At 38.7% G+C, this 12,177-nt stretch overlaps 2 protein-coding genes across 2 annotated transcripts; one reads left to right on the top strand and one right to left on the bottom strand.

The window, feature by feature from the left end:
• Positions 1–569: 569 nt before the first annotated feature.
• Positions 570–6,098, bottom strand: LOC139743771 (ubiquinone biosynthesis protein COQ4 homolog, mitochondrial-like). The gene is made up of 6 exons (XM_071654228.1): positions 5,938–6,098; positions 5,246–5,386; positions 3,618–3,714; positions 2,634–2,736; positions 2,009–2,232; positions 570–1,374 (listed from the first exon to the last, which is right to left on the bottom strand). The coding sequence occupies exons 1-6, from the start codon at positions 6,065–6,067 to the stop codon at positions 1,218–1,220; spliced, it is 852 nt and encodes a 283-aa protein (XP_071510329.1). The 5' UTR covers positions 6,068–6,098; the 3' UTR covers positions 570–1,217.
• A 2,919-nt stretch (positions 6,099–9,017) lies between these two features.
• On the top strand, positions 9,018–11,035 carry LOC139744448 (DNL-type zinc finger protein-like; the record flags this gene model as incomplete). Its single annotated transcript, XM_071654888.1, has 3 exons — positions 9,018–9,069; positions 10,101–10,272; positions 10,921–11,035. Coding segments are annotated over 3 exons (339 nt in total), but the record flags the coding sequence as incomplete, so codon positions are not given.
• Positions 11,036–12,177: the final 1,142 nt, after the last annotated feature.

Genomic DNA, 12,177 nt, shown 5'->3' with positions numbered 1-12,177 from the left:
AAGGATGGCCATTTCAAGGGTTAAAAACGTTTTGTCAGCAAGGATCTTTCAAGGAGGGTACTTGATATGAGAAAGGGCAGTGTGAGATGTTGAAGCATTTGAAGGAGAATAAGAGGCCCTTCTTTTTGAACTGCCCCAAGATCCTGGGGACAAGGGCCCTGAAGCAAGGGGAAGCTCGTCACTCACCAGTACTGCTCAGCAGACTTGAGAAAGCCATTCTCATCCAAATTCTGCTTCTGCTACCACCAAAAATGACAGGCATCTTTGTTTTACCACAGTGCATCTTCATGCCAAATATCTATTATGAAGTGACAATGTTTTAAATCATGATAAAAAGGGAAACACTTAGATGGGATTACTGCATACACTCTGCCTGTGCTTGTTATACAGTAACTCTGCACTGCCATCAAGTATAACATGCACTGGAATCATTTGTTAAGCCTATGCATCAATTACGTGGAGTACTCAATAGAGCAGTACCTCATTATGCAGAGGTTACTGTACAACACAAATTTGTTTGTACATAAAACTGCATAATACCAAACCTCTGACATAGCATTATCTATAAGCCAGTTCGGGGTTCCACTTTGAGCATGAACAGAAAAAGGTCATCTGTACCGGCAGAGCATGTTGGCTTTTTATTCACTGAGATAAGCATCTGTGATGTACTGATTATTCAAGTGATCATTATGAGTGGTGCTTGCCAGCACATCCACCTGACAGCAAAAGTGATAATTGACAATATCAATAGAAAAAGATTATTAATACATTCAATGCAAAATAATGAAATGGATGCTTTCCAAAGTGCTAACTGATGGATCATTCTGGTCACCTGGTCTACGCAAGTTCATCCTTTGTTTGAACTGAAATACCTTCTCTCGCTTGAAAACACGTGGAGTGCCTAATCAACTGAGAAAGAAGAAAGGTCAATTGTACCGATGTGCCCATGAGCCAACCCCGAACTGGCTTATTGGCTACAAGGTTGTAGGAGATGACATCAATAGAGGATATAATGCAGTCTTCAAAGAAGTAAAACTTTCTGGAAATCAGTGCTCGGTTTCCTCAGTTGCAACGGATTCCACCTCATTGGCCCTGACAGCACTCACTCTCCCTGCAGGTATTCCTGAATGCCTTTATGAGTTATCATGCTCTTTCATGACAGCGTTCCTCTCGAGATTTAAGAGTAGTCACTCACTCCAGTGATGCAGGGTCAAAGGTCATGCTTTCCTCAGTGGGTAAACCCTCATGTGTTCCCTCAGCTCTCCAATGGGAGTCTCCCAGTGCCGCTCAAAGTAGACGTTCAGGAGCAGCTTCGACCTCGGCGCCATCTGTAGGACAGCCGGCACGTAGTGCGTGAGCAGCTCCCGCCTCTCGCTGCAAGGGTAATCACAGAGACATTCCAGCAGATTAATATTCTAACTAGGACAGGCACTCTGAGAGCACAAACCTCCACCAAGCAGTTAATTTCCGTTCATACACACATACAATGTATATGCTGAAAATGGCTCTATTTCTCCATGATAAACAATCCTTTCTAGTGTCTCTACCACATGATGTGTGTATCTCATTGAGCACACATTCAGTGATTGTATGAGCATCTCAAATATGCACAGGTTGAATTTCTTCATTTGTTGGCCCTTTTTGCAAATGACAGAGAATCTTTCAAACAATTCAAAACAATTTTTGCATCCAGACAGTGATTTAAATCACTACTACATTCAATCATATGTTCCTTGTGTCATCAAGTTTTCCTGTAAATTACATCCAAATATGTTTACAACTTTTTAGCTATTTTCCAAACAGACAGACAGGTAGAAAAACAAACACCAGCAAAAATCAACACCTTCTTACCTGAGGTAATAACTAAGACTGTAAATGAGAAGAGTTCACACAGCTCCCTTACTCATCCATAACAATTCACATTCAGGAACGGCTTACCAGTTCAACAACAATACATTAAAAAAACACACATTAAACAAAATTCATATCGAACTGCAGTAAGGCTTACCTTCCCGACAGATTGATGGGGCCCAAAATGGCTCCCAAGGCACACATGGGCAATCTGGTTTGGACCGCTTCAAACCACTTCACGACCACCTCTCCCATGATGTTGATGGGCATGTCTAGGAGGGTGTGGTAGAAGTCATGGACCTCCCGGTAACGCTGGAGGACATACGCTAGGTCTGGATCGTCGACGAAGCGCACAGGTGCTCTTGTATCAGCTGAGATGTTCTATGCAGAATTGAAAACACACATATTCTGACTTGCTAAAGATTTGATTTTCATAAACTTCAAATATCTATTCCCTCTTTCAAAGTATCTGGGTCATGCACTAAGTGCACTGGTACTCAAACGTCAGCAAAGATGTTTTAAGGGATATTTGTAATCATGTAGTGTATTACATATACTCCTTTTTTTTTCCCAACAGTACGATACATTTAACTTCTTGCGAATGAGTCTCTCTTTTTAACTTACATACACACACAAAAATGAAACCATCAATTTGAATTAAGTTTATCAAATGCAAACTGCTACATTGAGACTGTGTGATGAAAGCCACAATTTTTTTGTTCAAAAATTTCAGTTGGGATTTCCTATTCAAATGACTGAAACAAAGAAATAATGAAACTCACATTGGACACCATAAAATCATAATACATCTTTCCAAATGTGTCATCTGGTAGACCAGCCAGGTATTGCATATCAACAGTCTTGTGATTGATGCGAGGTCTCTCCCTGTGAGAGCAAGAAACAGAGAGAGAGAGAGAAATAGTGAGGGTGAATGGTATTAAAGATGGCACGGTGCACATTTTAAAGGCATTATTTACCATTTGCAGATGAAACAAAAACCCAGCTTAAGTGCTTCAAAATACATCTAAAATGTGAGTTAGGGATAGTAACAACCAATGTAAAAATGTCAATCAGTATAATCAATGAACCATAGTTAATAATAGAATTGTTTCAATAATAAAACGTCTACAGTTATGGTTTATTGATAAAAATAGTGATATCTCTGTATATTTAGGCTTTATTGCAAAATTTCAATATGGCATGATGAACTTTTTGTGATACAAGTGACCTACAGAGTACTCATATGCATCAAATGTGATAACTCGAATATTTCTTTAAATCACTGCTCCCAAAGGTAAAACAATACCTTTAAGCCTTAGTAAGTGCATTCTATTGCTACCATGACAAAGTTAAAACACCACTCTAAACTGAGAAGTTCTGTCACATTCACATCTGAAGATGGTTTTTTAACATTAGAAATTGATTAATTATACTACATGACATAAAATATTCACTTGTTCTAAACGATAAGTTAGTTGCACTACAAAAGAAATAAAAAATAAGTATTAGTAATAAAATCAGGTGATTTCAAGTTTATGTTAGATTTGCTAGAAGATTTTCATACACATTGAGATGGGAAAAATCTGAAGAGCATCATGCTGATTAGTTTAATTTCACTTCAATCATGAATCGAACTTGATATGAAAAATAAAAATGAAGAGATAAAATTTGAACATCAAATATACAAGCTTGACCTGTTTTAAACTTCAGCTTTCATTTTTTGGGACCACTGTTTGATCAATGCTTCAATCACGGTACTCACTCACTTGAGTATTTCTCTGCCCACTGGGTCCTCTTTCATTAGTCTATACAGTCTTGGAAGTGCGATGAATCCAGTTGTTTCTCCGAACACTGCTACCATATCTGAGCAGAAAAAAAATATAGTTCACATTACTACTAGTAGGCAGCAACCTTGTTTCAATACAACCCTCCCTGCTCTGGGTTGGCTTGTAAAATTGTATTCAATCTAAATTCATTTCACAAAAGCATTCAAAAGAACATCAGTAAAAAGCAGGATATCATAACATAAAGACAAAGTAATACAATATGTTATGCAGGACTCAACATTAGTAGTCGTTCAGGGCCACTAAACGGCTATCTTTCAGTGGTCCAATTGGGTAACTAAGGATTCAAACTGGATTGTTATGCTTGCTTTTATTTCTGGCCATATCTGAAGTTTGTAGTGGCCCAAATGAGGCCACAAGAGAAAAAACACTGATGTCAAGCCCTGCTACAAATAGTGAATGGCACAAGATTTCACACGAGGTGAAAGATGTAGGTGCTCTATTCAAAGAGGCAAAGCCGAATTGAATACTGCACTTCATCTTTCATTGAGTGCTCAATCTTGAGTTTTATACGACACCTTGGAGGTCAACGGATGAAGTCCACACAGATTTTTGAATTTAGTACAGAAATTGCAACCATTTTTTTTTTGTAAAAGGTGAATGGGTGGCACAGTGTAGTCAGTCACACACAAAAGTGATTAGTTGGACTTGTTGATGACAGTAAAATGAGTGACTGAATGCGCTTGTATGTGATTGAGTGCGCGCAGCAAAGTTATGTTTATTGTGACATCAGAGGTGTAAAATGGTATGAATACTATGAATTGATCATGAATCTAACAATGTCAGAGTCAATGTAGATTGGTGACGTCAGGTGTGTGGGACCCATTTTCGCTAAAACACAATTTCCCGGCTCAACAGCGACAGCATGTCACATGATGAGCAATTGACCAATCGCATCACTAGAATCTTTTCAGGTGTTGTATAATACAGATAAAAGTCAATGAAACTGAAGGTGAAAAAAATATTCAATTTATTTATTTATTCATTTATTGCAATTCTTTATCCAGAGTAGCCTGATCAGCATGAAATATATATAAACAGTATAAAATATTACATTTCAAAACAATATGAAATAATCACACACATCACACACATCAAATATTCAATACAACTAATGTATTTAAAGCAAAAAGCAAACAGCCAAGGAAAACTTCTGTGTTTGTTTAGAGAATAGACACTAATCTTCAAACTACATGTACATACATGTATGACAGAATTACTACCAAAAAAAGAAGATGTATTGAGGAGAAGATCTCCTCAATGTGTTCTTAAAACTTAAAAGTGGGGGGCCAAGTCTATATTTCTGGTACCACTTCCGGGTTTCATCAGCTAACAAGCAAAAAAAGAAAAAAAAAAAAAAGGCCCCAAGCGCAACTTTCTGCTGCCACTTACTTCCGGTTTCTTTGGCTTACAAGCAAAAACAAAAACAAAAACAAAAAAGTTCTTACCCACACTAAGGCCTCTGTTACAAATAGACCCTATGTATTTATTTAAAAAAAAGGGGGGCCCAAGCCCCCTCCCCCAAAATCAGTTCTGCCTGCCCCGCTTACCATGCCTGTAAGGATTGTAGAGTGACATAAAACCAGATCCAGCTGTGAGAAGGATCTTCTGCAGGGCTGTAGTGGGAGTGTGATGTTCATACAGGAGACCATCCATGTTAGGCTTTGCCATTGTCTCATCTGGATAGCCATCTGCAAATCCAACAAAAGTCAGTGAACACTGTCAACCTAAACTAAAAAAAGGCATAAAGTTGATAGGTCAACATCTATCGTTCTGTTTCAGTGGGGTTGCTGCACATCACGGAAAACTTGATTTTTGTCAAAAGCGAAGACAAATGTTTTTTTTTTTCTTCTTTTCAGCATGGAGAGTGGACATGTGTGTAACTAAAAATCACTGTGCAAACTGTGACAATGTCAGATGTGAGGTGGATGAGAAGTGGACAGGGGGGCCTCATCACGGGCATCTCGCTCCACGGGCCTCATGAGCACCTCGACCACGCTCAATAGGAGGAGCCCCCCTCCCCCATGACGTGACCAGGTTTCCCGCACCGAGTTGTAAACTTGTAATTAGGTAAATTACAGTCATTACTGCTTGGAAGTTCAGTTGGCAGCAGCCCTGCATTTACTGATTTATCTTCAGCAGAATAGAATTAGACTAAACACACCTTAATTCAATACCACAGTCCACAGACAAACTTAACCCAACTCGGGTTGCCTTTCGCCTTTCGCCTAAAATTACTTACCGTTCCCCCGACGCTCGTGACATCTCCTAACACCGAAAAACCAAACAGCTTTATGAACAGCAAAACATCGTTTGTTTTTTAGCTGTAAAACTGCACTTCTCGAAGAACTCAGGACGGACGATGCATTCATGTTGCAAAGTGTGATTTTTGTATTAACCAAGAAAGAGTTCTTCCTTATGTATAATCAAGGATTCGGTAAGTGTGAAGGCCATGCCGATGTCTGATGAGAAGCTAGAAGTTGATAGAACACCAACAAACACACATAAGATACGGTAACATGCGCGCGCTCAGCGCTCGCACGCTGCGCCACACTGATCGAGTACTGAGTCACGTCGATTCTAAACTGGATTGCGTAATAAAATGTTATGATCGTGCATACACTCACGTGCGTCGTCCGCGTCCCCGCATCCAAGAGTTCGTTTAAACGTGAAACAAACCATCGCCTCACCGCCGCGGCCGCGACTTCCCTGTAGATGATTTGCTGTAAACTTACTGGCAACACTATTGCAGAGGATACCGAAGCTGATTTGAAATTGAATTTGAGGTCTGCTAAACGGAAAGAAGCTACAAAATCCCCTGAAAACCACGTATTTTTTTTTCTTTAAAGGCACTGCCCACACAAATGTAAGTATGTGGGACAACAGTAAATTTACAGATGAGATGAGATGCACTACCACTACCTACTACTTGTGGGCCTGCGCCTGGAATGCGCATGATGTAGATTTTGTTAGTGTTAGATTAAAAAGATAACAAGGATTGAAGGAATAGTGTAGCGTGTCAAAGTAAATGTTGTGAAATTATTAAGAAATGTTCTCGATCCTGATCCTGTAAACTTAACAGAAATCTATTTGTAAGACGGGAGATAAATATAACTTAATGTTGATAACTCGGGAAAGCAAAAAAAGATGAACTGGAGTCGATGAAGTCTGGGTAGTGCTCTGCTTTATTCTGAGGGCAACTCGCCCTTAGTAAACTTCTGCATGAACATAATTTACACAACCAATATTTACATATATTCAAATTATCTATAGCAACCAATGGAACTAAATGGAACAGAGGACTTCAATAAAGTAGAAGAGTCCAATTCAATAAATCAACCAATTAAAGTAAAGGAGAGCATGAGATGATGGAAGCAGGATGGGGTGATTACGTAAGAGTGGGAGCTGTCTGGGCTTAACTCAAGAATCGTGTGTAGGATGGAATGAATGAACATACCTGAATAGAGAAAGAATGAAGGTGACAAAACTAAAGAAGAGGAAAGGTATGTGAAGTGATGATCATGGAGGCGACAACTGAATATCATTAATTTAACTGAATTAATGTCAGACTGCAAGGCAGTACTGAAAAGCAAACTAATGCAAATTAATACAAGGTCTAGACAGACAACAAAAGGGGAGTAGGCATACAAGATATACAGCAAAGTAAGCAACGACAAAATAACTGTCCTACATTAGCAAATCTTGTCATAATTCACTAATGTTAAACATTCACTTCGGTGACTTCATTCAGTTTGTTTTGAATAGAAAGATGCCAAGCCTATAACATTTAATGAATACTTTTTAGTCATTCCGATCATGAATTCCTTTTCACTTAGTACAAATTTACAATACATTACTATACTACAGTCTATAGATCTGTTTAAATATAAAAAAGAAGAAAGAATTAAGATGGTTGACTAAAGAAAAAGACTGGTGTTCGGGGGAAAGGGGAACCATGAATCAGCGTGATGGAGATAGGTGACCTGCTGCAACGAAAGGATCCAAAAGTCGGGGGAGGACAATTTTCTGAAAATGACATGCCATTATTCCCTTACTCTTCCGCTTAAATGTCATATATAACATGACTCATAAAAGTACTCAGTTGCGGGGATATCAATTAATTTATTGGCGCATGTGGAGTGGTTTAGGAAATCAATGTTTCGAGAAAACCGCCTTCAAAGTTTTCCTTTTGATGCTATTGATTGTATCAGGATCAAGGGGAAGCAAGACAGTTTTCACCGTGTGACAATAGAAGGTACGCTTTTAGCAACCTCCATGATGCTTATTCAAGCTTAGCCCCAGCGGTCTACGCACAACCAATCAGTAACCAAGCAGTCTACGCACAACCAATCAGTAACCAGGATGCCACGCACTGACCAATGAGATCACTCCCTCGTTGCTAGGGGTGGAGTCTAGCTGCGGCGCTAAATCCAAATCTTCGGACACGTTTCTGTTCCGTTGAAAGTCTGAAAATCATGGCCCAGAAAAACACTATTTTCTTGCCTTTCCTTTGATCATTTAGCTTCGAAATTTCCGTAGATGATAAAAGATACATTAGACTACAAAGTTATGTCAAAAACAGAAATCCAAACGTTTTGACGGATTTTGATCATCTGACTTCAAACTGATTTTCTCCACTCACCCGTCAGCAACTTTAGGATCCTTTTGTTGTAGCGGGTCACATAGGATATTCTCGTAGTATTCAAACTTGTTCTATTTGTCTGGATATTGCTTTGTGAAAGCTCAATTGAACAATGTTTGTAGACCGATGGTATCTGTCTCTTCCGGATGGGCTTCTTATCTGATGTTGGGACATGATGGGCTGACCATAAATGTCAGTTCAGAAGCCCATTGTGAAGAGACAGATACCATCGGTCTACTGAATATTGATGTCATGCCATATGTAGTTTTGTGATAACGATGATGTATCATTTCTTCTTCTTTTTGAAGGACATGATCATGAGGAGTTAAACTTTAAAAATTCCAGATGAATACAAAGAAGGAGTAACACTCAAAAAGAGGAAAGCAAAATACTTCACAATGTCACAATCTGTAAGTGCAGTGACCAGACTTGGAGCTCGTTTCTTTACAAGAACACTTTGGAACATCCATGGAAGAACTCCACCTGTGCGAGCCACAAGTTCTTCTGTTGGCTTTAGAACTTTTTCATCATCAAAAATCAAAGCCAGGACAGCTACATCGTCACCATGTCTTTGTGTGAGAGGACGGAATGGAGGACTGTGTAATCATCAGAATGACTCTTGTGTGCTGGGAAGACACAGACCACATGTCAATATTAGGGCGCCATCAAGGGTTTGTTCAAGTGGAGAAGGCAGCAGTGAGGATGGCAAGCAAGCATTGGGAAAGATCCAAGGTATCCTACTTAATCCAGACCAAGCACATTTCTGGTTTGCTTTTCCTGTCTGTATAATAGGAATAAACATTGAAAAGTCGCTTTAAAGGGATAGTACAGTATTGGTGGAGATGAGAATTGGGCTTTTAACTTTTTGCGAGATATCAAGAAAACACTTATTTTATAGTACAGAGCATACCATTTTAAGAGGAATTCAAAGTTTATTTGATGAAAATCGGGTTTGGAATGACTGAAACATCCAAAAACAAAGTAAAACAAAGCGATTGTGATAAAGTGTGGGTCCCACACTTTAGTAGAATCGCTTTTTTTTGTATATCTTGGCCATTTCAAAACCAATTTTCATCAAATTAATGTTGAATTCCCCATAGAATTACATGCTCTTTCATATTTCAAAAGATGTTTCTGATTAGATCTCACCAAAAAATGTTAGAAACCTGAAATTAGGTCGCAACCAAAACTATACGATACCTTTAAGAGGCATCAGTTTAAATGCATTGGCTGGATGAATGAAATTAATATTTACTGATTCAAGTTTTTGCTTGAAGTGGAAACTAATACATTTTATACTGAGTACCTTTTGCAGTTGGTCTTAACCATCCATGAATGCATTTCAATGGACATTGCCAGTCACAGTTTTCATGATGGAAACCAACTGACGATTTCATGATGTGATGGAAGATAATCTTTTTCATATCAAGGGCACATCTGATATCTTCAATTCAATAGGCTAAAGTTTAGCTGTCTCCCTATCTTTTGAGGCCTTCCTATGTGCAAGATAAAAACAACTATCTTCGCTCACATTTTGTTAACCTTTTGTGTTTGCTTGAGTGATGGAATGCGAGAGAAATCATCCATGGGATAATGCATGATGAATTTTATGCAGATAACATAAAAGCTAAACAACCACACAAGTAAGATGTGAACTTTTTTATACAGTTCTATTAGAGTTTGTTCAGTTTAGTTTAGGAAGAATAAATGGAGTCACTGCACAGCACACCTAGCTTAATAATCACATGATGATGCCTTTCCAGGAAAGCTCCATCTGGCCTTCACCTGTAAAGTGTGTGGAACACGGACAGCACGCTCCATCTCAAAGCAGGCCTATGAAAAGGGTGTGGTCATAGTGAGGTGCAGCGGATGCGACAGCAACCACCTCATTGCGGACAACCTTGATTGGTTCAAGGGAGCTGAGGGGGCAGGAAGGTAAATACATGTATATGTCTACAATGTAGAGTTCTCACTCTCAAATGCTGTAATGTCAGAGGCTGACCTGACAGAGATATCTGTAATTCGAGAGCTGGAATATTCTGCAAATACAAGTACACTGTATTCTCCTACACAAAGTGCAAAAAGACATACAGACATATTTCATTATTTCACTAAGACGCCCAAATAAATGATCTAAACGATTGCATGTGTCTTCATGTTGTCGTTTTAACGTGTGTGTCAGATCCCCATTAAGGTGGTTCACTGGTTATGTGTAGTTCTTCAATTGTATGCTAACCACATCATTATTCAACATTGCATAGAGTTGTTGAAATAAAAACAGTTGTTTTGTAGGGATGATTGGTAAAGAATTCATTTCTCATGTATTGTCATGAAGTGTTGGAATGATGTACAGGTGAGTCGCATTTCAATGAATTCCTTGGAGATAGCAGTTTTCTTTTGTAATGGTATTTACATTTCTTTATAGCCAAACAAAGAAAGTATATAAAGATATTTAAATGACACTTTTGGAAACCAAATTTTTACTTTACTGTAACAAATTTTGGTTATAACTGTGTTTGTTATAATGGGAGTGCACTGCAGTTGTTTGTCTTAATCTTCTGGATTTGTCTGTCTGTCATACAGGAACATTGAGGAGATAATGGCAGCGAAGGGAGAAAAGGTACGTTCAGAATTGACAGAAGAGGAAACGCTGGAGATCACAAGTCTGGATGTGGACACTCTCCCCCAAAAATCATAATACATAGCGGATTGTGCACCCTTCCCTTTCAAGATTATTGGATGTCAAGTCACGCAGGATGAAATTTCCAAATGCTCAGAAGCCCCGTAACATTCCTGACAAGAATGCAGTCACCGCACCCTAGGTTTCGTTGTCAATCACCTTTTTTGCAACACATTTGTTACAATAACATCACAGTCTGACTGTGATGTGACAGTCAGACTCTGAAATTTTCAGATGCTGGCCTTTCAGATACCCCTGGGGTTTCATGTGGAACAACTGCTACAGTAAAGGCCTGATGGTTGGTTAGAAATGGCTTCATCCTGGATTTCAGAGACACTGAGGAAGCAAACTTGCACCAATTTTACAATCGTAATCTACATGCATCCCATCAAAATGAGCAGCTTTTCCACAGGTACCATGGTCACCGTGGAATGAATATCAGTGGACTCAGAATAGCAAAAACAATAGTTATTCATGTCTGAGTAGGGCTTTACCATTGCAACCTTGTGAGAAATAGGGAAATGTTTGGATGGGGGAATTTTTGTTGGTTTCTTTGTCACTGAGACTTGTGGCAGTGTAATGTAAATTCGCAGTTCATTACGTCAAGTGAAATACCGAGATTGCTAGGTATTTATTTTCAAGTCATAGGCACATGAAGTTTTCAGCACTCAGTGATGAAAATAAGATTTTAAGTGCTGAAAAACAAGACAAGCTAAATTTCACATAATTACAGTGCACTCCCATTGTCATGAACATAGTTATAACTTAATCCTCGTTACACAAAAGAAAAAAATTCAAGTCCAAGATAATCGTCTACATCGATTATACATGTACATGTGTATTTGTTTTAGAATATGAACTTTGCTGTTCAGCTTAAACAAAATTTCGATGTAATGAAAGAAAACTGCTGGTTTCGAGGACTTTGTTATTACAGGAGTTGCCTGTACTTATGATCGATTTGACAAGGCTTGCAGAAAAAGGGGTGAGCTTATTTGCAAGTACATGTACTACTACTGTGTTATTAAACCACATGACTACAATTGAAAGTTGCATGTACAGTTTACAAATACAGTACATTGTACATGTATTTTGTATTTACAGTCTTTGTCAAGGTATTGTCATTCTAGTCCTCCGAAATATGTTTCATGTTGCTGTAGAAG

The sequence above is a fragment of the Diadema antillarum genome, unplaced genomic scaffold (genome assembly GCF_040938485.1).
Source record: "Diadema antillarum isolate AM-2024a unplaced genomic scaffold, OU_Dant_1.0 scf00000035, whole genome shotgun sequence".
NCBI classification, from domain to species: Eukaryota; Metazoa; Echinodermata; class Echinoidea; order Diadematoida; family Diadematidae; genus Diadema; species Diadema antillarum.
The sequence above is the reverse complement of the archived record's forward strand: the minus strand, read 5'-3'. Positions and strand labels throughout refer to the sequence as shown.